This window comes from Erithacus rubecula (assembly GCF_903797595.1).
Source record: "Erithacus rubecula genome assembly, chromosome: 9".
Lineage (NCBI taxonomy): Eukaryota > Metazoa > Chordata > Aves > Passeriformes > Muscicapidae > Erithacus > Erithacus rubecula.
Genome location: NC_136660.1, coordinates 11,184,215 through 11,209,379, shown reverse-complemented (window position 1 = coordinate 11,209,379; position 25,165 = coordinate 11,184,215). Strand labels below are relative to the sequence as shown.

General features: G+C 44.0%; 2 protein-coding genes across 2 annotated transcripts; one reads left to right on the top strand and one right to left on the bottom strand.

The window, feature by feature from the left end:
• Window positions 1-2,563: 2,563 nt before the first annotated feature.
• Window positions 2,564-9,361, bottom strand: TMEM254 (transmembrane protein 254). Its single transcript, XM_079313173.1, has 4 exons — window positions 9,191-9,361; window positions 7,417-7,520; window positions 6,165-6,224; window positions 2,564-4,110 (listed from the first exon to the last, which is right to left on the bottom strand). Exons 1-4 carry the CDS (start codon window positions 9,290-9,292, stop codon window positions 3,990-3,992), a joined length of 387 nt encoding a protein of 128 aa, XP_079169299.1. The 5' UTR covers window positions 9,293-9,361; the 3' UTR covers window positions 2,564-3,989.
• Window positions 9,362-21,984: 12,623 nt separating this feature from the next.
• LOC306805038 (uncharacterized protein) lies at window positions 21,985-24,559 on the top strand (the record flags this gene model as incomplete). Its single annotated transcript, XM_079312334.1, has 3 exons — window positions 21,985-22,153; window positions 22,254-22,528; window positions 22,618-24,559. The coding sequence occupies 3 exons, from the start codon at window positions 21,985-21,987 to the stop codon at window positions 23,548-23,550; spliced, it is 1,377 nt and encodes a 458-aa protein (XP_079168460.1). The 3' UTR covers window positions 23,551-24,559.
• Between the last annotated feature and the right edge of the window lie 606 nt (window positions 24,560-25,165).

Below are 25,165 nucleotides of genomic sequence, written 5' to 3'. Positions count from 1 at the left end.
AAATAGTGTAATTGCTATATTTAGTAAACTGGTCACCCTGTGCATTCCCACAAGGGGTACCTGACTGGTATTGCTTTGTGAAAATGGTCTCAAAGAACGCTGATAAATCATACAGTAATATTTCTTACACCTCTCCTCCTGTCCCCTCCTTCCCCTCATGCATGTGCTGCAGGTATGTTTGGAGTTGCAGGGGCCATGTAAGGTCTACTACAGTATGTGGATTGTGCCATATTATTACTGCTCCTCTGACAGCAGGAGTAAAAGGAGGGATTTTGTTCCTTTTGCTTTCAACAAGGTATGGTAATTTCTTGAGCTGTTCATGTAGCTCTTGCATACAGAGACTGTACCAGAATGCCCACAAACATCAGACTGTGGGACCTCAAGGGTCTTGCCTATAGTGGTGAAATTCACTGCAGACTCCATGGCAGTGACCATTCCCTCAGCTTCACCAGGGTTCTATTGCTCTGCAGGGAACCAGCTGCCCAGACCCAGTGCAAATTAAATATCCTTAATTAACCAGCACTTGGGTATTTCCAAAGTCGGGCTCAGTGGACTCCTGTTGTGTTTAGAAAAATCTAGGTCAGCAAGAAAAAGAGGCAAAGCAAGACAACATACTGAGATTCTGAGAAAAGTTTTTCATCACTCTCTCACAAAAATGTGCTACAGCCCTGAAGGCTTTAGAAGTAGTTCTTGAAAATGGGTGGGAGACCTCTCACTGCTTCTGTTGAGGCTCAGCAGTGTCTCTGAGCTGCTGCTGCATGTCCTGATCCACACATCCAGTTGTCCCCAACAGAGCTTGATTTGAGCAGTGATTTGCCAAGCATGTTGATTTGGATAACTTGCCTTTGAGGAGTAAATTACACTCATTTCCATATATTATGATTTAAGGGTGAAAATGGATCTGAGTGGTTTCTTTGTTTCCATCCACAACAAAGCTTCCAAGCAATCACAGCATAAAAGCACTGTTTCAAGTGACATGATTGTGACTTGTATGAAATAATTTCTTTTGATCACCAATGCAATGGTGGTGGCTTTTGTCTAGAAAAAACAGGCATAGTTGCTTTAAATTTTCTTGTCATCTTTGTTAATATAATGCATACCCAGTCTTGCACTTAGCTTTCAAAGCAAGGATTGGATTTTTTTTTTCTTTCCAATTTGAAATGGATGTCTAAACAGCATTTATTTTTCAGTGCTGTCACCAGCCTAGTTGGCAGGAATATCAATCTTGAAAAACCTTTATTAAAGCCATCTTAGCTTTCTTGGTGATTCATCTTATTTAGTGGTAAGTAAAAAAAAAAGTAAAAGCTCTTCTGTATGTTTTATTGGGGTTTCCTTTCAATGGGAAGTGATATTTTGAAATCTTTTGTTGCAGTGAATTACTTAACTTCCAAGCATTTTCCTTTGGCAAGCAGGGCGGGTTGGGTGTTGATGGGGATGCTTTGACACCCAGCCCAGCCTTTGGGAACACAGGGTGCACTTCTGTTGCTCTGCCCTTCTGTTGTGGAAAGGGCATTTTGATTGCAGTGGAAAGAGTTGCTCTAAGTGATCAAGAGTAATCCTTTATTGCTGCTATTGGACTAGCCTGGAGAAATGCTTATGCCTGGTGCAACCAGCAGTGTTTCCAGAGAGCTGTTAAAGCCAGAAATACGTCTTTGTGAACTGAGGTGCCAACCTGGATTCGTGCTCTTGCTGGCTTTTAAAAATAATTTTGTAGCATATTAAGGGTATGGTTACCTTACTCTGATGTTAAGGGCACTATAAACATCTCAGTATTATTTTCAGTATTGTCATGCTGTGTTTCTTCTTTTCCTCAAGGCCAGTCAGCATTGGTTATCCCATCCTTCTCAGGTCTGCAGTTGTGAAGCCTCCAAAACTTCAGCAAACAGGGATCTGTGCTGTTTACAACTCTGGGACAGAGGCTGACAACAAACATTGGTTGGCTTTTGGTTGGGTTTTAATTTTTGTGGGTTTTCTGTGTTTTTTTAAAACAAGTGTTAAAACTGAACCGCTGTGATGTAAAGGCTGGGGAGAGAAAGTGGGTGAAGGTAGATGAATACCTGGGAGTTGCATTTCTAAAATCTTTGAGAAGCAGTACCCAGCAACCTCCAGGGAGAAATCTGCTGAAATCTGTCATGCTAAACAAAAATCCCAGAGAGGCTTCAAAAAGTGGTGATGCCCATGCCTGGCTAAAAGTTGTTTTAACTTGGTCATTTAAAAACTTAGTTTTTTAAACTAAGGCAGGACATATTTCTTTCTACTCTAGCTTTCTATAGCAGCTTCCTTGGACAGCACTGAGGAACCTTTGCCATTGCCTGCCTAAAAGGGGGAGTTGCCTTCTCAGAGCAGTGATTTACCTGTAGCTCTCCAGAGCCCAGTGGAAGGGCTGAGGGTGAGCCTGGCCAGTGCTTGGAGCCCCCATGGGAGGGGAAGGCAGCACAGTATCAGTGATGGAACTTAGGAAAGCTGATCCTGCATGTTCCAAGTGTCAACACTGATACTGGAGGCAAGAAAGGGTTTATTCATTTTGTGTGGGCATTTTATTTCTAGGATGCATTAAAAACAATTTCTTCACTTTTAAAAAATCTTTATTCCAGGGTCACAGACTAAGACAAAAGGTTACACAGTAAAACATAGCTCAGGCTCTTGATTGGATTTCTAGCCACTAAATGAGTTTTTGCTTCTCCATAAAATGTTTCAGTTAACAGTTTGCCATTAAACAGCAACCAAACCCAAACCACAAACAAATCACCACATCAACTCCTTCAGCTCTCCATGCTTTTAGTACCCACTGAAAGCAAAAACCTTATGTACCTGTTCTTGAGTAAGGCTTCCCACACCAAAGTGTTGCAGCCTGTAGGTACTGCACAAGGCACAAAGCCACTTGTTACAGCCTTGTGGAGCTCTTAGAGGTTACAGAAAGAACAACCTTTTCTTACCCTTTCTTCCAGAACAGGATCATGGCAAGTGGAATGGTAAAACCTCTCCCCACACCAGAGTTAGTACTTTAAATAGTTACTTATTTTAAAAATGCTAAAACTACACAGGCTAAGTTTTTGTTCAAATATTCAAAAGTAAAAGACAGTCTGATGGAAGACTCACTACACATACAGGAAATACTTGAGAGGTGCTTAAGGTGGTGTCTCAACCTTAGGTTTCAAAAGACCTGGGAAACAGTGGTATATGCTTATTCACTACATCTAATTTCACTCCCAAATATCAAATTCTCAGCTAGATAGTTAAACGATTTTTTTTTTCCTTTGGATAATAAATTACTTCTCAAAAAAGCTGCCCTCAAAACTACTTTATACTATAATAACTCATAATGTAAAATCTTCATGAAAAAGATGAGGTCATGCTGCAGGAATTTTAAGGCACTTGTATTAAACCAAGTTAAAGTGCTTTATGTATCCAAGCTCACTGCATTTCAGCCTGAGCTGAGACCTGGTCTTTTCAATGTGCCTGCAGCAGAACAGTGGTGTGTCCTTTGTGGAACAAAATAAGCAGACAAAACGAAGAACAAAGAGCAGGCTTTAACAACAACATCAGTCCCATAGAGAAAAGATAGGTAAAAATTTAAATCCTATTACAAAACAGGTGCAAGCTGCCTTCTGGCTCTCAGTAACTCTTCCTGTTGGAGAAGAACCATTCTCCTCATGGAAAGGTAATTTATCAGCCACTGCTACCAGCTGTCACTGACACAGTATACATGTCAAAATCTGCAGACAACCAACTTTGGGATTCTTGCATAATAAACAGGATTCAAATTTGACAGTGCCAAGACTGAAGGGCTGATTTTCTACTGAACTATCCACAGGGCCCTGTGAATTTTAACCGTGTTACTTAGTAAGAGGAGAGTTGCTTGGGTAGAAGGGCACTGCATCATGCAGCAGGAATGTAATTTAGCTAATTACAGCACCTAGACATGTATGTGGGGGTCTTTACAGAAAGATGAGATGAAGTATGTGAGAAGTGACTTCTTTCATTGTCTTCTAGTATTGCTTCTTGGCTGCAGGCTTGTAAGACACCAGGAGACCAAAGGAAGCATATCCAAATAAAAGGGTCTGAACAAACCATTGGAACTGAACAGCTGGGTCAGTGATTCCTTTAGCTCTGTAACATTAACAAAAACACAAAATGTGTCAACAAATTGGCTGTACTGGTACTTATAAAGTAAGATTTTCTATCTCTATCCATCTTTGAGATGCAGACTGGATAAGAACATTTCAGCTCAGCACATTACTTTTCATCTCATGTGCTAACTAAACATACCAGCTCTTGTGGCTTTTTTAAGCCATTTATTGAACAAAAGTTCTTTCAGACAATCTATGCATACCATTTCCTCAACAATATATAAATTTCAATCTCCATCTGCCCTATTTGAAATTACTTATCCCAGAAGTTTGTGTGCAAAGAACCAAGATACTGGACTAGAGTAATACTGATGTTAAAATACACAAGTCTGAATATAATTTCTTATTGACTGTGTTAGTCAAGGGAGATTTCATGCTGGCAGGGCAGACACCTGACAATGACTGTGTGATGAGGGATGGAGAAACCTGGTAGCTGAATTTGTGGCTAGACAAAAACAGATAACAGGGCTGAAGGCACTTGATTTAGGAAGAAGAGACCTTCCTATGTTAGCTAGTTTTAATGTAACATTGCTCTTGAGAAGAACTCCTACTTAAAGGAACAAGTATAAACACAACAGCAAACCCAAGGGATTTCACATTTCCAGTAAACAATGCCATCAGGCATAGCTGTGTTTTTTTGTTTATAATCCCACCTGCCATGTTTTCAAATTAGAGAAACAAGGGCTTAAGAAATTTACCTGTGGTACAAAGCAAGCTTAATGAATAAACAATATGCAGGCCAAAAGCCAATGAAAATACTACTGCTGATTAACAAATCTGTGCCTGAGCCCTCAAAGCTTTTCCCTTGTGATGTTGCCAATTAGGCATAACTTTTACATAAGTAAAAATAAATGGTGTTTGGTGCTCACAGAAGTACAGCTGTTAGGTAATCTAAACAGATGATGAAGAGCAGGCCACCTCTGCCTTTTTTTTTTTTTTTTTTGGTGGGTTTTAACACTACTCTGTAGAACTTCATTAGTAAAATTAATTACAATAATTCACTTGGTATGTTCACTGGTAGTCAAGTTTCCTCATACTTAAAAAAGCCACCTTGGGCCCAGATGCCCACTTATTTGCACACTCAGACTTAAAGTTTTAATTTAAGGCTACATAACTTAAAATGAGAGTCTGATAACCACAAAAATTTTAGTAACTCTCATTCTAAAGGCAAAAGTTATTATATATATATATTTTACTGTCTCTTAAAAAATAACCTCCTCATGCAGCATTCTGTGAAACAAAATCCTGTTGCTTCCAAGAGCTGTCATCTGAGAAGCCTGGGCCAGACAGCAGTAAGTGACCCAAATAAGTGGAAACCCATCATTTGTATCATGGCAAACAGACTGGCCACCTACTCTGCAGAGCATGAGAACCCAAGGAGTTTCTACATTCTTCTGAGTTACTGCAACCACGAGGCAAATGAGCAGATGGATGATGTGATTGGACAGTGCTCCTTTCCAGGTAAATTGTTATCCTATCTTAAGACTCAGATGGCCTTGCTTGTACAGTCCCATCAGTTCAAGTATTTTATCCCACTTACCTGCAGATGCAAGGACATCTGAGAGTCATCAGATGAAAGTGTCCAACTGTATTCCCACAATACAGACCCAATTGTTTAAGTGTGTATTAGCAGTATTGCAATCCTGATGAGGTAACATCTGATAAAATGGTAACACCTGAAGTTATCAGACTATTTCTACACTATCTGTGGCTCCCTCTGCCTCCTGAGCAGCAGTGTTACCCAGTGAACAGGGAGCTCAGAGGCTGCCAGACAAGCTCAGGCAAACATTGCTGCTGCCAGTTCTGCAAGTTGCCAGCCCTGGGTTTTGCTGCCCTTCACAACAGTAACCACTGGGAGAATTGGCAGCACCAACTGTGGAGGACAGCAAACTATCACTGCAGCAAGAATTTTAGCAGCACCCTCTGAATTCACTGCTGCCGAGAGCCACCACAGTCAGTCTGTAGCTTATGTTACTGGATTCAGAAATCCTTTGCAGAAAACCTATGTTGGAGTGAGAGGAAGGAACAACTTACTGGCATAACTTGATACCGTAGAGAGCTTCCACTATGTGGATCAACCAGGATACCCAGAACCTGATGGAAAGAAAACATGGTTTATTGTCTTGAAAACTAGGGAAAAGACTGTTGTACCCAACACTACTGAGAGAATATAGATCTGGAAGCATTGAAGCAACAACTTACTTTAACCTAGAAAGGAAGGGGTGTTTTTCATCTTGAAAAACCCCCACAAGTGTATACTTAAAAGAAACTGAAGCGCCTGAGAAAATCAGAGCAACTGCAGCTTGTGCAATAAGCCTTGATCTTCCTATCTGAAGCATCCACTAGGCTTCCAAAACTTTCAGCACTTAAGATTAAGCCAAAAAGCCAAATGCTTAGTGAAAGCAGTACAAGTTAATCTTAGTTAAGCATGCAAAATCTATCCTTTTACTTACACACATATTTTTAGTGGTCCTAAGGAGCTACTTAAGTTTTTAAAGATTTAATTCTACAAAAAAACCTGTGTGTATAGATTCAAGATTTATAATGTGACTTCATAAGCCACTCTTGGCCTACAAACTTTTACATAGAAGTTTTTGTAGGAAAAAAAATAGAGAGGATATTCAGTTAGGATCAATTTAATACCTTGCTAAAGCAAAAAATGCTCTGAGAAAAGATGGAGGTTCTACATGATGCATGGCAAAATAAACAAGAAAGTCCTACTGATTTCTGTTTTTACAGGAAGTCAGCAATCTCAAGGAAGTATTTTCCAGCTCTTTTGTTAATTAAGGTAGCAAAAATTAAATTTTGTAACCCAGCAAAACTTAGCACTATGCAGTTTGTTCAGCAGGTTATTTCTCATGTAGATCAAGATAAGTGAGTACCAGGATAGAAACTGTCCTTTAATTGAAGCTGGATAAAAAAGATTCCTAAAGAAAGGACTGAACTGCACAAGGAACAACTAGAAAAAAAGAAAGACTTCCTGTAGATGGCACAAGTGTAACTTTGGACTAATAACTGTCACCAAAAGTAATATCTTAACATTTTACCCTTTCTTGTTAAACCATCAGTAATGCCAAATTCAAAGCTGAATTTTTAAACTATCAAACTGGTCTTAGCCTGTCTAGTCCTCTACATACTTATTACCCCACACCCTTAATTATAATGAGCTTGAAAGGAGAGCTCTTTAAATCTAATTAACAACTGGGTTACAGGAAAGCTTGTTAACACAGACTAAGTCCAAGAGTCAGAAAGAGGCAAAATAATTACACAGTAAAATACAACTTACATGTAGCATACCCACTTGTGGTGGTGTTCCACTAAATAATTAAGGAAGGTACCAAATATTCCCAGGTAACTATAAGGTATAGTTGAAGGCCAAAGCGTTACCCACTAAAACAAAAACAACAAAAAAAATTAGTTATCTTACTTCAAGGTAGAAGTATTATCAATTTAACCTTCAAAATCACTTTATTTTTGAGCCCCATGAGTTTAGGGCTCATTCATTCATTGTACTTAAGTTCTTTCATTCCATTAACCTTGTCCAAGGACCATATTCTTCCAGAAGCCCTTGCAAGATTCCAACTAGGAAATTTCTATTCCTTGACATACCAGATGCCAAAGGGATAATTATGTTTAAGGTTGCTGTCTGGGTACTAAGAGTGCATCTGCACACTACGTGGCATTTGAGTTATAAGCTCATTACTGATTAGACATGGAAGCTGCAAAACCTACATTGTCTTTGTCCTGAAGAAGTTAATCTGAGGCAAGTGACCTGAAGAAGCCAAACAATGAACACACTGTTTAGCAAGAATAACTATCTAAAACTAGGAGAGCTGTCCTTCTTTTGTCCCCTAAAAAAGGAAAATATCAGATTTTTCTTTCTTTTTAATGGGGCACAGAAGATAGCTGAGCACAAATCCCAAGACCAGAGACGCAGAGCTTTTTTCCTGTCACAGTGTCTGCAGTGTTTAGCACTGTGCACCCTGGTCCTCACAAGCCAGGGAGGAGAATTGGGCAGTGAGTGATGAGCTGTGCACTTCAGAGTCCACTGGGGACAGAAGGTGAGCGCTAGGCCAGGGCAAAGTTCACACTGCCTTATCTTGCTTCTGATATCAACGCTGCACATTCTCACTGGATGTAAACTTAGTTATGCCAAAGCTGTGGTGATGGGTTTAAACAGGGAATCTGCTTAAAGCTCTTTCTGTTTCTTGAAACAGTCCCAAAACTGCTTTGTGAGTGGCTTGATGTCCTTGACTATCATTTTTACAGTGGTGGTTCTTACATTCAGAAAATCTGTGCACACAGCAGGAAAAACACAACATGCGAAAGTCCAGGGATGACTTTCATAAACTCATCAGATATATCAAAAGAGTCATTAATATCCCTGCTCCAATAATCCAACCTAACTTAGCTAAAGCCTGTTTTTGGAAGTTAAGACAATGTGGTGACTTAACTTGTGTGTTTTCCAGCACCACCAGTTTGTACAGCCTGTGCCTAAAGCCCTCACCTGTAAATGCTCCTTACGGACTGGCATGTCCCACAGCTGTCCCGAGCGAGCCGTGCTGATGCTCAGCAGTTCTGGGAATGCTGCGGTTCTGGAATGCTGCAGCTCCTTCCCCTTCCCCTGCCCCGCATTACTGGGAATGCTGCGGCCCCCTCCCCTGCCCCGCAGTTCTGGGAATGCTGCGGCCCCCTCCCCTGCCCCGCAGTTCTGGGAATGCTGCGGCCCCTTCCCCCTCTCCTGCCCCGCATTTCTGGGAATGCTGTGCCCTTCCCAGGGACCTGCCCCGCAGTTCGGGATGCTCTGGCGGGCCCGGGACGCGCTCCAGCGCCTCGGCCTCGCTTCCCTTCGCAGACAGGTGGTTTCTCCCTCACTCTGGCCTTCCATCATGCCCCTGTCCAGCCTCCTCCCTGCCTGCCCACCGCAGAACCTTTAGTCGCCTTTCTCTCACAGTTTGTTTTAGGGAGCGGCGTTTCCGCGGAAACCTGTTCCACGATAGCTTCTGAAGGATCTCCGTCCGTCCTTCCTTCCCTCCCTCCCTCCCCGCGCCGCTCCTTACGCCGAGGACGACCATGCCGAAGATGATGGCGACCATCCAGATGAGCCGGGAGCGCTGGAAGTGGCAGCTGCCATCGCGGCCCCGCTCTGTTGCCGCCGCCATCCCGCCGGGCCGCGCTGTGAGGGCGCGCGGCGCCGCCGCTAAGGCCGGGCTCGGGGGGGCGGGGCCGGGCTCGGGGGGGGCGGGGCCGGGGCTGAGGGGGTGGGGCCGGGCTGAGGGGGCGGGGCCGGGCTGAGGGGCGGGGCCGGGCTGAGGGGCGGGGCCGGGCTGAGGGGCGGGGCCGGGCTGAGGCGGGGTGCTGGTCGATACTGGCTGAACATGAGCCTGAAGTGTGCCCGCTTGACCACTGGCCAGTGGCATCCTGGCCTGCATCAGCAATAGTGTGGCCAGCAGGACCAGGCAGGAATCGTCCCCCTGTGCTTGGCACACCTCGAGTGCTGTGTCCAGTTCGGGTTCCCTCGGTTTAGGAAGGATGTTGAGCTGCTGGGATGTGTCCGGGGGAGGGCAGCAAGGCTGGGGAGGGGTCTGGACTAACACAAGCCCTGTGAGGAGCAGCTGAGGGAGCTGGGGTTGTTTAGCCTGGAGACAGGAGATTCAGGGGAAGTCTTTATCAGTCTCCACACTGACCTGACAGGAGGTTGCAACCAGCTGGGAATTGATCTCTTCTCCCAGGCAACCAATGGCAGGACAAGAGGATATAGTCCACAACCACACTAGGGGAAGTTTGGGGTGATTAGACATCGAAACGGGCTGCCCAGGGAGGGGGTGGTGTCACCGCCCCTGGAGGTGTTTAGGGAAAGACTGAACGTGGCACTCAGTGCCATGATCAAGGTGGTGTTCAGTCAGCCATAGGTTGGACTCGATGGTCTCAGAGATCTTTTCCAACCTAATCGATTCTGCGATTCTGTACCGAACGCAGCGTGCAGCAGCACAGAAGCTGGAGTGAGCTTTTCAGTGTGATCCCTTGTTGCTTTCCTGCAGCGGTCTGCTCAGGGGCGGATAAGATGCAGGGAACGGGGCAGTGTCAGCCGCTGTGGCCGAGGCGCAGCCCCGGCTCCGCGGCAGCTCCCGCCGCGGCCGCAGCCCGTGCCGGTGCCGGTGCCGGTGCCGGTGCCGGTGCAGCAGCGCCCTCCGGTGGCGCCGAGCGGGAGGCGGCTCCCCGCGAGTCCCGGCGGCTCCCGGCGTGTCCCGGTGCCCGGAGCGCGGGGCTGTCCCGGGACACGGCTGTCCCTGCCGCCGCACACCCGGGGCACGGGCCGCAGTGCCGCTCGCTGCTGGGTGAAACAAGCAGCTGCTGACCTTCCTGCCACGGAACAGTCCTTATCCGAGCAGCACAGAGTGCCTTCCCTTCTGAAAACTAGCCATCCCAAAATAAAATCTAAATCCAGCGCTCCCGTGCCCTTTGGGGAAGGAATGTGGTCTCGGTAACGAGTCACCAGGGCCTTGGGACAGATGCTCAGGGGTACAAATGTTGGGCGCGTCTATGTTCTCCTTTGAGCTTTGCTGCCTGTTTGCTTGGCGTGACTGACAGTACAGACACTGCAAAATGTGCACTGTGCTCTTCTTTCTCCTTGTCTGAAGGCTAAACACATTGCTCTGTTAATTATGTGTTAATGACGTGCCTGTGCTCTTCTCTCCACCACCCCCCCTTTCTTTTTTTCCTTCTTTTTCTGGGGTGTTCTTTGGAGATTACAGGAGAGTTTGGTAAAAAAATTCCTGCTGTGGTAAAATTGTTCTTGGTAATCCCATCTACAAATTCCATTAAGGCTAGCTATGTGGAATTAGTTCTGATTAATAAATTTCCCTGTGTTGCTTTGCTGATGCAGGAGAGAAGTGTCACCCCCACTTACATCTTAGTATCTGGGAGAAATTCCTAAAATTAAACTTTTTGTGGTTTTTTTCCCTCGAGTTTGCTTGGTTTACTTTGCTTTGGTTTGGCTTTTTGTAGCCCATTAGTTAATGTCTTCCTCTTCAGAACATTCTGCATAATTGTTTCTGCCTGTAATGCCGTGCCCAAAGGTGGTGCTGAGATCCTGAGATGGAGCTTTGCGGTAGGAGAGCCTGGGACAGCCCTGCACAAGGAGAGTCCGCATTGCCCCGCACCAGGAACATCACAGCAAGGCTCGTGTTAAGGAATGCAGTCAGAAGGCAGCTCAGGGATAAGGGATGGCCGGGATGAAGGGATGGCCGGGCTGCTGCCCGGCAGTGGCTGCAGAGGGCAGTGGATGCAAAGCAAAGGCTGTGCATGGGGCTGGCAGCACCAGGCGCTGCTGCCTGTATGCCTTGTTACGCTGGCCTTGGTGGCCAGGTGGGGTCAGAGACGGTGCTGTGTCACTCGTACCACCACACCCCAATGACAACCACACGCACTGTGACATCGTGGGCAGAGGACTGGGAGTTTTCTTTCTCTGTTGCCAAAAATAATAGATATATCTTTTAATTAAGTGGTATTCTTCCAGCTTCATGTGTGGCAGCAGCCCTCACTCGCAGCCAGCCCTCTTGACTGTCGTGGGCAGCTCTACCAGCCCTGGGCGTCTCAACAGCCTTGGACCTGAATGTGCAACAGTTCGTTAAGACAACTCCCTGCTCAGATCTTTTCTGGGGGCTGGACATTCAGAGATTCCATTTCTAATCCAGGACAGCGTATTTTACCTGACTTTTTAAAGTAGGCTATTACACTTGAAAAAGATAGGAGTCTTTAGAGTATTTAAGAAACTGAATGTAGTTCCAGTTTTAATATTTTAAGCCAGAAGACCTGTAGCATCATCCAGCCTGGTCAGCACACCCTATTAAATATTATCTTGTTTCTCTGAATAGAGGTCAGTGACTTGCACTTACTTACAGGATACTTTTCAAGGGGCATTTTGTCTTACTTTGAAGATGTCATAAAACAGGTCCACAGCTTTCATTGATTAATCTTTCTTGTGTTTCTAAGGTGTTGTTAGATACACCTGATAACTAATTTTGAGGCAGTCATTTGCCAGAGTAGCTGAAAAGCTTGCTCTATCGTATTTTGCAAAAGTTTGCAATTTTGCTCTCATATTTTTGATAGATTGGGTCATCTTTGTGCCTTCAGCATTGGAAGTGTTGTCAGTGATTTGCATTTATTGACAAGTATCATCTAAACTGGAAAAAAAAAAATCCCAAACATTGTTATGTGAATTATTTAAAACATATTCACTTTGCCGAGTTTAGAGGAAGTAAAACTATTTCACCATTACTTCTGAGATTTCTGCTTTGAATTCCTTTCCTTTTATCCTAATCAGTGCCAAAATGTGAGTGAATGGTGTGCTGTTATGAATTGGCAGCTCTCAGCAGCATGCCAGACCACCACCAAGGCTGAGTGCAGACAGCAGGCAGCTCTGGCCATGCTTACCAAAGCCAGACTTAGAGTTGTAGTTTGGAACACACATGTCAGTTGGCACAGGATTGCCACAGCTCCCTGTCCTTTCTCAGGCCTTTCCTGTGCTGCAGAACATGCAGATATTGGTAGGAAGCAATCAACACCACTGCCAGCCCCATGACAGGGCTCTGTAAGCCCTGGAGAAGATGAGCTAACCTAGCTTCACCCTGCTGCAGGCTGCACAGATTGCTGAACTGAGTCTGTTTTCATAGTAGTTGAGGCCATAGAAAAGAGGGAAAGACTAATCTAAAAAAAAAAAAAAAAAAAAAAAAAAAAAAAAATGAAAAAGCATATTCCCTCATAATTGCACACAAACTTTTTTTTCCTTGCATTTGTATTACTTGGTTAAGATTTAAACTAGAATGGTATTAAACACTAAAGTATTTTAAAATAATCTAAATCTGAAAGAGATGTTCATGAAATCAAAAGGTAAAGTAACCACAGTACCTTGGGGATGGGACTTACCATCTTTGAGGTAAGTTAAGTTTACCAAACTTTGAGGTTTAAAATACAGCTACATTCATTTTGAAATTTTCTTTTTTCAATGAAGCTGTATCCAGGGGTCTCCAAAGTGAGATGGGTTAATGTGTACACTGAGATGGGTTAATTCTACTGAAAGAAGCAGATGGACCTATGCATTCTTTCTGCTTAATCACTGAGACACATTTCACGTGCCATTTACAGCAATAGATAACTCTCTTCAATTTTCAAATACTAAAGTTCCTGTTGCACCTACTAGTGGAGAAAATTGTTCCCTCTTCAGTTTAGAAACATTTGCTATCTCTAACTTAGAGATATTGACTATCTCACTTCCATCGGGAAGTACAAAGGGTATTTGCCAGGTAGTCGGCTTCTTTTGTTTGGTGTTCTCGGTGGATGCCGGAGAATAGATAGAGACACGTTAGCTCTTCTCTGTCTTTTAAAATTCCTGAAAAAAAAAAAAAAAAAAAAAAAAAAAAAAAAAAAGGGAGGAGGGGGAGGGAGGATTAGCCAAATTCAGAACAAATTTTATGGCATGAGTCATCATGTTAGAGTCGGTGATGTGACTTGTTTAAACAGCATCTTTCTGTGTAAGTAAGAATTTAGGGATAGGACTTTTCCTAGGAAGTTACTTGGAAATAAACTGGAACCAATTTTAAAATGGATTTAAAGCTAGTAAAAAAGAGATGGGACGTGTTCAGGGAAAGTTATTGAAGGAAAATATTATCAACAGGACTTTTTTAAAATCAGAGCTAAATGGCACAATGCTATGATGAAACCATTGCAAGTAATGTCTGGTTCCTAAAGTAGCTAGTTAACCTGACTATTCCCCTGCCACTTTGAATTTTTAATGGGAACTCAGAATAATATCACTCCAATCTTTTAGTTCCAAGACTAGAGAAGCTGAGGAAAAGACCAGTCTTTTTAAAATATTTTGTGCTGCAGTTTGACAAGCATTACATTTTTGAGGTTAATGGACAAGATTTCCAGCAGATTTCCATCCTTACAGGAAATGTTGAGTGTAATGAGATGTGCATAACAAGGAACAATGTGCTATAGTAATTCTGTTCATTGCTGTGGTGAACAGCCTTTGCTACTAGAAGTAACTAAACCTTTGCATATGTCTGCTATATCCTTCTTGTTTGTCATTGGATTCCTTGGGTGTTTGATAAAACTACTTCTATCACATTTTAAACACAATTATGAGCATAATTCAAGTCTTGGAGGTTGTCAGCTATAAAGGTCCCAGCCGAATACTTTATTTTTTGTAAAGATTAAGAACTACGTAACACCTTTAAATTATAAAGATTTGGAATTCTCATTGATTCTAGTACAAATGCAATTTGTGCATTTTAGAGGTGAATTTATGTCAGAGTTCCATATGCTTATCCTAACAATATCACTGTGGGGTTTTTTCTCTTATTAAAAAGGAAAAGGAATTATCATGATGTGCTTCAACCAACACTGCCTTAATAAGCCTTTGCAAAGAGACAGCCAAGGCTCAGCAGTTTGAAATCCAGGTTGCACAGTGAGCTTCAGTTTTGACCACAGTTGCACAGTTTACAGTTCTGTTTGTTTTTCTGCTGGAAGTCAGTGACTTGAGTCCTACTAAAAATATTTTGTGGACATCTCTGATGTCTTTCTTTATTACATGAGGTAGCTTTAGAAAATGAAATATTAACAAGTAACATCCATTCAAAATCTCAGTTTATAAATGTTGGATTTATACTACATGGATTTGGTGGAATTTTAGAAACTGGATATGAACTACAAGTATTTGACAAGATTTTTTTGAATGTAAGGGAGCAAAAAAAGATTTTATGTCATATCTAATAAAACTGAATGTACTTTTCAAGGATAAATTGTGACCAGACAGCCTTATACATGTTGGTCATATTGTAAAGAACTGAGTAGTGTAAACTATTCAAAAGCATATTTCATACAGATCCAGGGCCATGACTCTGCACACTATTGTCCAACTGCACATACAGTGGTTGCAACAGGATGAAGGAGTAAATCTCCAGCAGATTCTCAGCATTTTGATGCCTTGTTCTGTCCTTTAGCCACTGCATGACAGTGCATGTGTATTTTAATATAAAGTGTTTGATATCTGACACTATTTCTTCTTTCTCTCTGAAGGAATTCCTAACTCTTTATTACTGCTTCCTATTTGGAAAGACACTGCCTTAAGTTGCCAAGTGGTATGGCAGTAAACACAGAGTGCAGTGTTGAGAAAAAGTAAAGGCTTCCATTGAGTTTACTGCTCTTGAAGGTACATTGGTACCAACTAATGGATCTTTTTTGTGCTTCTCACTTAATGAGCAACACATGTAAATTGATACAGTTTTCTAGTCCTGAGTATTTTTCCTATGTGTCTGCAATAGGAATATTGTGATGGAAAAACTAAGTGCAGTAAAAAAAAGCCAGTACAGATCTAGCAAAGAAATGGGGTTACTGACTAGCAGATGGGTGAGATAGATGGGAAGCATTTTTCACTACAGCCACATGGGTGGGGTGTTATTTGGGAGATGAGGAGGAATAGGATTGACAAGGGAGGTTAGAGCAATAGTTCTTTAAACAGGGAGGAGAAGACTCCAGACAACTTGTCTCCAGTCCCAGCAGACAAGCCTTAAGGCCAAATTCAATCATCTTTAGGTGACTGGTTACCATAATCAAGTTCAGCAGACTATGATGTTGAGATCTGTTGTATTTCTATAGTACCATGTGGGTGTGCTTGTATCCTGTCAGCATAAGAAGAGGATAATCCTTTTCCTAAAAGGTCTGCAGTGCAGAAGTCTGATCCTCTCAGGTCTAGGAGTCCACTGGTGTTTCTGCAGCTGATCAGTCACTGGATATATCTGCAATTACACAAGCAGCATGAGTGAGGATGATGACAGACACTTTCTCACCAAGGAAAGGAGACAGGGAAGGAGATGGCACAGAGTACAGGGAATAGAATTACCATAAAGTAATGTAGCCTGTGAGCCTGACTGTACTGGGCATGAACTACCTCTACATTTAAAGGAAATCATATTTATCTCAGTGGTGCTGCAGTGAGTGAGGGCTCACCAGATGGAACTGTGCTCAGTAACCCTCTGGAGGCCCAGGCTGGATTTCTGGAGGATATTTTATCCACATTTTTTTATGTTTCCTGAGGGAGGATTTTAGTGACCACAGGTTTGCTATTGCATGGTTGTGTGGCTTTTCTATGTTGTGTTCAAAGGTGTCAAGAATACTGATAATCTATTCATTAGGCTTATTAAACAGGGAAATCCTACTCCAGCCCATTCCTGCACTGGTGTGGACTCTGCTCTGCTGATTTGTCCTTCCCTGTGGTCATCCTAACCCTTTACAATCTCAGTCTCAGACTATCCAAACTGCAGGTCACTGTTCTGTGTGGCTGTGGGAGGCAGATCTGTCCCACAGAACACAGATTTTTGCTTCACCAGAGCAGGAGACGTTGTATTGCATGGGACTGGAGGCACTGATCATGACTTTCCCAGCTATTCTACATCCATCTTTTAAGACTTTTTTTTTTTTCTGCCCAGAAAAAAATGAGCTGTGTGGGATACTGCTGGGCTACCACTTCATAAAAGACCACATTTTTACAAATATTTTGACTCCAGTTTTATCTGGGGTCTTACTTCCTTTAAATTTTAAGGCAGCCTTCTCTTTGACAGGGATGACAATTTCTTTCAAGATTGCCACAGGACTCAAAAACTCACCAGTAGGCAGGATAGTGACAGTACAAGCAAGGAACTGTTAGCAGGTTTCACAGAAGATTATCATCACAACACAGAAATGAGATCTTGGAGTTTGATAGATAATTGTATGAGAATGCAAGCTCAGTGGGGGTCAAAAAGACAAAGTGAATATTAGCTGTTAGGAAAACACTGGAAAAAAACCCTGCATATTACCTTCATTATAGTTAAATTCACCATGATTCTTCTACATCTTAAATTCTGAGAGCCATTCTATTTTTTTTTTTTTTTTTTTCACAAAGGATACAGCATAACCAGGAAAAGCTCTGGAAAAGACAATATGAATTACTTCATGGAGCAGTTGCCATAGGGGACATAACCATGGGCCAGCTAGTATGAATAAAGTGGATAAAAAATGGTCAGTGTGAACTACTGGAATCACTCCACACTCTTGGGTGGGCAGCAGCAAGCACCGAGTGATTTTAGCAGGTTACATGTTCAGAACACAGAAAACTGAGTGTTGCTTCATGTAACATGTTCTAGTGAGAGGATGCTCTGGAAGCTAAAATTTTACATACATTCAGAGAAAGACTGAATAAATTCACTGAATAGAAACCCTGGGCTAAAAATGATTTAGGATTTAATCATAATTTCCAAGTAAAAGTACCAGTACATCATTTACTGGGCTGGTTATAGATTCCTACCTTCCAATGACTGGTATCCGTTTTTTTTCATCAGTGAACAGTTAAATATCAGGTGAGACAGACATTCAGTCTTATAGGTAGGACCTTTTTTATCATTACCCTGGATTTCAGAGCATTACAATCAGTTCCATAGATTATTTAAAGAGTTAAATATAAGAAATACTGAAGTGTGAGATTACTCCAGGTTATCTGAAACTGGTCTAATGCCAGTTTTCACCTTGAAATCTGTAGATTTCAGTGTCAACTAAGAGCAAGACTGTTGTATCTCCAAAGTTCATGGTGTTTTCAGCAGTATTTTTGTCTCTACCTTCAAGCATTAAAATCAACGTTTATTTCTGGTAGGAGAAAAGGCAGGAGCAATGCTTTGGCATAACAAAGGTGTAAGCTTTTATTGTAAGGGAAAGTTCAGTGCAGGTGACAGCTCTCTCAAGATCTAGTTCTGGACTGGGGAATGAATATTCTTGAAAAGCAAGGATTGTCATAAATTTCACCTTTTTTTTTTTGCTCAAGGTACAAAATGTGCCTCCATCCTACTTCTCCTGCTGACACCATGGAAGTGGACAAGTCTGGGCACAACTACTTTTCAAAGCAAGTGGGGCTGATGGAAGTGCTCCTTTCCCTGAGGAAACATCACTTGTCTGCTCATGTTCTCTGGAGGATTCCTGGGTGCCCCTGGCCATGAGAGTGCTGCTCATGGTATGAAATCCTTGTGAATGACAATCCATGTGGTCTTGCTGAATTCCACCATTTTCCATTTGAACATGAAATCTCTTTGCAATTCTCCAGAGTTGCTTTCTGGCAATTTTTATTTCAATGGTGTAAGGGCTGCCTGTTACTGCCAAACCCATAATTAAAGCAGTGTTGACTGGTAAGTAATGGGCTGCAAAAGGTGTACCAAGAGATAATTAGAGAAGCATTCCAGATAAGCAGGGCATAAGCATCCTTTTTATGAGGTGTTAATGTCTGAAGACCAACTAGTGAAATTGATCTTGCCTCCTTCAGGATGAAAGTTCTGCTCAAACATCAATAGCATTGTACTGCCCTAGAAAATGTTTGATGTAGGGATTTCTGAAGGGTGTTTGTCCTAAGACTCCCCAGGCAGGCGCCTGGTGACAGAACCCTTGTGCAGTGGGTGATTCAGCATACCATTCATGACTTTGGGGCCACCTTTGCAACTCCTGCCATGAAGATTGGTCTGGAGACAGAGCTTCTTCCAGTGCCCTGCACAGGATAGAGGCAAAAACCTTTTTTTTCTAGAGCCATTCACAAGAGCACTGTGGCTCATCCTTGACTAATAATTATGTTGTCGCTCCTAAATGCACTTTACTTATGTATCCTTCATTTCTGTTCTGTTCTCAGCATATCCCACCTGTGATTTGGATTCCTCTGTAGATACACTAGTATCACAACTGGCATAAAGGAACCCTGGCAGAGTGGGTTTCCACATTTGAACTCAAACCTCTGGCACAATTCAGTGGATTTTTGTGGAAGGCTGAAGACAATCTATGAACCAAAACGATGCTGCTTTGGGTATTCCTGCTTCTTTTCCCACACTCTTCCCATTTCTGTTTTTGTGAAATGAACCAAAAGTAGGGGTCAGAATACTATTTTCCTGATAGAATTCAGAGAGGAGATGCAGGAGCTCACAGACTGTTGTTTTGATTATCACTGGCATGCACCAGCATGAGGATGCCAAGGGACACATGGACAGCAAGGGGTGGTCAGTTTTCTTGATGGATTAGTGTATGGTCAAACTGCAGCTGCGGCAGAAATTATCTCTTATGTTAGGCCAAATCCATATGCCTCAGCAGAAAAGGAGGAAAAGGAGGGGGAGGCAACGATTGTCATCTTCTTTCCTGGAATCTGACTTAAAAACAAAACTCGCAATCTCGATCAATTAGCATTGCAAAGAAAATCTCTGAAAATGAAGGGTGTAAAGAGGCTGCCTGGCACAGTGCCTCAAACAATAACTCCGGGAAGTGTGAACTGCTCTCTCTATTCTAGGGGATGTTAACAAAAGCGTGTTCTATTTCCAGCCGAGCTAGTAGTGATGGACAGTCAATGTTAGCAAGCAGTGCAAGTCTGTGCAAGCCTCTGCTGGCTCCTTCTTATCTCTTCTGCACTGCCTCTGTCTATAAGGTGTGTATGTGTGTTGGAGGATGTGGTTTCCCTGTTTTTTTGAGCTCAACATTGCAGGCTGCCTATAGGGGCAGCGTGTTGTAGTTAGTCCCATGAGATGATGGTTTCTGCCATGAAAACTGGAAATCAGAAAGAAAAATTTAAGCATTGCCTCTCTCCAGACTGAATGAGTAATTTATCTTTGTACCCTGCAAACATCCTTGATATCCTTCATCCACTGTAGCATGTACCCCATGGACACTTGTCTTGGAATTGCAGAGAGATGGAAAGATCATATGCAATTCCATACTTTATTGTACTGCTCAAATTGAGGCTCCCTGATTCTCTCTTACCCTGCATCCCTATCCCATGCTGATGATTGAACAAAGCTTGCCAAAAAGTAAACTGGGGAAAAAAAAAAAAAAAAAAAAAAAAAAAAAAAAAAAAAAAAAAAAAAAAAAAATCAGGTTTTTTTGAAGGAACAGCTGCATGAGCTTTGCTAGCCAAGAGTACACTGGAGATGGAATTTCAAGGCAGCTAGAGGTGAACCCTGCATGCTTAGAACAAGAATCAACGGCTGAAGCTGGATTTGCTGTAGTGAACACTGCCAATAAAACTATACTCCCAAGTTTTGTAAGTCTGCCTACTGTATCTGAGCCTTTATCAACCCCTACCTTCATATGTATCTGAATAACAGAGGTTAAATAAACCTGAACTATTAGAAACATCCCTTGACTACCTAGAACTGCTGAACCATTTTCCACTTGACATATTTTTTCCTTTCTCCCATATGACAATTCTTGCTTAAATATAAATTTTACTGTTTACATGGACATGAAAAACTCCCAACTCTCCTGAAGCTGAAGAGGAGAAAAGAAATCACGTGGGATGGTTTTGTGCTGTGACAGTTCAGGCTTCTAACAATGCTAAGGCAGAATAAAGGGGAGAAGTACCAAGAAATTGCTTCAAGCTGTTGTTTCCAGATGTTTTGAGCTACTCGCTGCTGTCATACCTCTGAAATTCTCTAGGTCTTCATATGCATTGCTGCTTGAAAATATTATTTAGGTGTAGTGGTTTCTGAGGGCATGTACCTTGCCTTATGGATCGAGCTGCTAAAGAAATCCAGTCTCCAGAGTACTAGACTCACAGGAGCTGACTGCCATCACTGTGTGGAAGGACATGATTTTTTTGCTGTGAAGCACTATGGTAGTGTGTGTAATTCAGTGCAGTTCAACTGCAGTTCAGCCCAGAAGTGGCAGGATGGATGATGAGTGCACTGGTCTCTACAGAATGCAAACAGTGTGTCCCAGCTCACACACTGTCCCTGTACCCTTCAGCTTCACAGCAAGCTGGAGTGGGTCCCAAATTTGAAAAATGAATGGGGACATGTTGAGATGAAAAACACATGATGTAATGATGCTGCTGTTCTTGAACACCTTCAGTGATAGCCATTAATGGTCTCATTTGACAAATTATTACACTGACTAATTGATTTGCTTCTCCTCTAACATCTAATCCTTTTCAGTGTTGCAACTGTTGCTCCCTGTAAGTCCCTTATGTCACTCTTGGCTCTCTAAAATGATATTTCTGGCCACTCTTTTGAATTAATATGTTGTTCATGATTTCACCTTGGGCTGATAGCACAGACCTTGCTTGTTTTGTACCTGACTTGGACGAGCAGAGCTGTCTGGAGGAAAAAAAGCTGCCCCAAGAAAGGAAGACCTTTTGCTGAGCTCTTCAGCATGCACTCTGGAGGGAAACTGCTCCATCTGACCTGGCTGACCTCAGTGTGCTGGGGGAGGCTTTGTCCTTCACTGTGAACAGTGGGTGTTGATGCAATGTCTGGTAAAGCCACCAACATTTTATTAGCTGCAGTAAAGCTGCTGAGAAATGTCCCATGGATGGGAATAGGAGCAGGGTAACCAAATAGGGAAGACAAGGACTTGTCACCTGGGTGCAGTAAGAGCAGGGATGGTTTGTCTTTAGGAGAAAGGTGCTGTGGAGGCATTGGAGGAGCACCGGGTTTCCAGCAGAGCTTCAGGCCTGCAGTGCAGAGAGAAGGGGAGCTCCCTCAGAGGCCTGAACCAAAGGTGGAAGATTTCTTCATTAAATTATTCGCTCTCCATTTGAATTAAAGAAAGGTGAACGGGTTGGTGGCAGCAGCGGGGACTTCTCTGGGAGACACTTTGGCTCCTTGGATGGGGCGAGCCCTCATCATGTGTATTTTGGTGATGGGATGACAATGGAGGTGTGGGAGACAGCTGTGAGTCACCCTCGGAGCCCCGGCGGGGCCGGCCCGGGTGGGTGGGGGTCGCTAAGGGCCGGGGCGGAGGGCTCTTAAGGCACGGAGCTGCCAGGGCCGTCCCACCGGGGCACAGCTCGGCCAGCATGGAGCTCTCCAGCCTCCCCTCCGCCAGCCTGGCCCCGGCCAGCCTCCCCTCCGCCAGCCTGGCCCCGGCCAGCCCCGCACCCGCCGGTGAGCCGGGAGGGCTGGCCGCGGGGGTTTTGGTGGTGGCGGTGTTGGTGGCGGTGTTGGGGCGGCGTTGGGGCGGCGTTGGTGGCGGTGTTGGGGCGGCGTTGGTGGCGGTGTTGGTGGCGGTGTTGGTGGCGGTGTTGGTGGCGGCTTTGGGGCGATGTTGGTGGCGATGTTGGGGCAGGAGAACGCTGCCCGGCCCCGCTGCCCGGCCCCGCTGCCCGGCCCCGCTGCCCGGCCCCGCTGACCGCCGCTCCCCGTTCTCTCCCCGCAGGCGAGCTCCGGGCGCGCCCCGCCGGCCCCAGCTCGAGCCGGGAGGGCGGCCGCCGCAAGCGAACCACCTTCAGCAAGGCGCAGCTGGAGCTGCTGGTCCGCGCCTTCGAGAAGGAGCCGTACCCCGGCATCGCCCTGCGGGAGCAGCTCTCCGGTCTCACCGACATCCCCGAGTCCCGGATCCAGGTGAGAGGGGCGGGCCGGGAGGGAGGACGGGCGAGTGGCCGAGCGGCTTCCCCGGCGGCACGGGTGCTCAATCTCTGCCGGTCCCGCAGGTGTGGTTCCAGAACAGGAGAGCCCGGCAGCTGAACCACAAGAAGAGCGAAGCCGCTGCCTACGCCAGGCCGGGCAAGCCGAAGCCGTCCCGGTGCGCTGGGCAGGAGCGGCCCCGGGCGCAGCAGGGCCCGGGGACAGAGCGGGGCCGCCTCTGCCCTCCGGGCCTGCCGGGAGGGAGCCAGAGCTTCTGTGCTCAGCCGCCGTCCTACTCGGGGCAGCTGTACTCAAGGCTCGACATGCATTTCAGGAGCCTGGATAACGCTTTCGGAGCGCTGGGTCAGACCACGGCTGACTTCGGTTTGGACTGTTCGGGAAGAGGGGTCCCGCTTGCTGCGGGAAGCGTGGGGAGCGCCCCTCCGTTCTCGCTCCCTGGGCAACAGGCACAGGAGTACCCGCACCTGAAAAAATCCTTCCCTGAAAGCTTCTACTCAGATGCTGATATTTTCCAGCCTTGCACAGATCACCAGTACCCAGAAGCTAAAGAGAATATGTACAGGAAGCCTGTCTTAAACTATTTCAGTGCTAACCAGGGCCTGGGTGTTGAGAACTGTTTGTATGCTAAGTCAAGCACTTCTCCCTTTGGGATTGGCTCCACTTTCAGTTATGGTGGGGGGGAACCTAAGCTTGAGCCCGAGCAGATGAGGCACAGTTCACCTCTGCTTGTAGAGAGCAATGCTAGTCCTCCGTTGGTATTTCCAAAGCATGAAGGGGGGTATCAAGGGACGCTAACCTCTCCCCATTTGTACGGGCACCAGCTGCTGGAGACAGTAAATGACTATGACCCTCATTGGCTGGGTATGAGAAATGAAATTTTGGGAACAGGGTTTGATTTGCTGTTTGAGAATGAGCAAAATGCAGAGCAAGGTCAGACAAAAAGTTACCTTTCTGCTTTTGGTGGTCAGAATTCAGTCTGTCCTTTGGTTCAGACATAAAACTGGCAGTGGGTCCACTTGTCTGATAGAAAATAAATGTGATTTTTTTTTCTGAATTGGCAGTATTGTCTGAAGTGGCTAGAGGTTTTGCAGGTCTAAGTGCAGAGTGCTTGCTCTGGATTTTGTGCACTGTTTGGAAGGGAAAGAAAGATAAGGCATGTTAGCAAGGGTTACCTGCTGAATCTGAGCTGCCTGCCCACTCCAGGTGATCTTCCAGCAGCTGCTTGCAGTACTCCTGCACGTTTGGTTGTGGGCAGCTAGCATTAACCTGCATGCACAGACTGATCTTCACAAGTATGTCAGTACTGAAAAGTTCTCTGTGCTTGGACTGTGCTGGTTTAATTCTGATGGGAGGCTTGGCACTATGGTGTTGCTTTTGTGGCCTTATTGCACTGAGTTTTGTTTCTATTCTGGTCATAGTTCACTTATTTTAACTTATGGAGTTTTAGATAACAGACTTATTTATAACTTTTAGTTGAGAAAGCATTAACACGAGGGGTACAAGCATGAGAAAAGCAGTCTTGGTGGTGGCAGGGGACATCTCACTGGGTGTGTTTGCATTTTAGATGTGTTCCTGATAAAGAACACTAATGGTCTTTTCCTGGGTACTTAATATATAGTGTTTTCATTTAAAAATGACTACAGCCTTTTAAAAGGCAATATTTTCGTGATTTTCTTTTGTGTATTTTTTTTGCAAATCGTCTTTTTTAAATTGTGATTGTCTATCTGCCAAATTAAAGTTTTTTTACCTTCATGAAGTTGTAGAATTGCACTCAGAGGAGAGAAGGATGTGTTTCATCTTTGCATGTGCATGTTGAGCCTATTTTTAGAATTCTCAAGATCTGTGGTTGTGCAGAACACCACAGTAATCATGGAAAGGTTCCAGTGTACCACTGGAGAACTGCCATGGATGTGTGCTAAAAGTATTGGGCCTAGGACGCTGAAAACTCTACATGCAGATTGTTTTTTTTTTGTGTGTGTTTAAAATGGGGCTCTGGGATATTTTAATGTATGCATTTGTTATTAACTCAATTATTTTGTTTATAGAACAAGAGAAACAATGAGAATAAAACTTAATCGCAGACCATTATTTTATCAATAAAATTGATATCCCTGAACAAACTGTCTGTGGAGGTGTGTACACAAGAAGCCCAGAATCATAGCCCTGATTTTTGTCAGTAATCTTTAGCTGTGGTGTAACTTTTCTGCCTTGACCTAAAGAATTGGAACAAGCTAATGTATTAAAGAAGAACTAGATGGCTTCACACAATAGCTGCAAGGCACTTTGAACACAAGTTGTATTTGAGAGTGAAGGACAAAGAGATGATTGTATTTATGATTGTATATATGACTCGTACAGTAATTTTTTGGAAAAATGCATTAAGACTTATTTATTTATGTATATACTCTTCCTCATAACACCTTAATGAGAATGTTTATTTGACACACAAGAGCTACTTCCACAGTGATGGTATTGTAGCCTCCCCTGGACTTGCCTGCCAACAGCATCTCTGCTGTCATATGTGTCATAGGTGATGCTAAGAGCTGGGGCAGAAACCAAACGTGTTCAGTAGCTGAACTACTCTTCTACTGCCTGTAATATGCTCCCGTATAT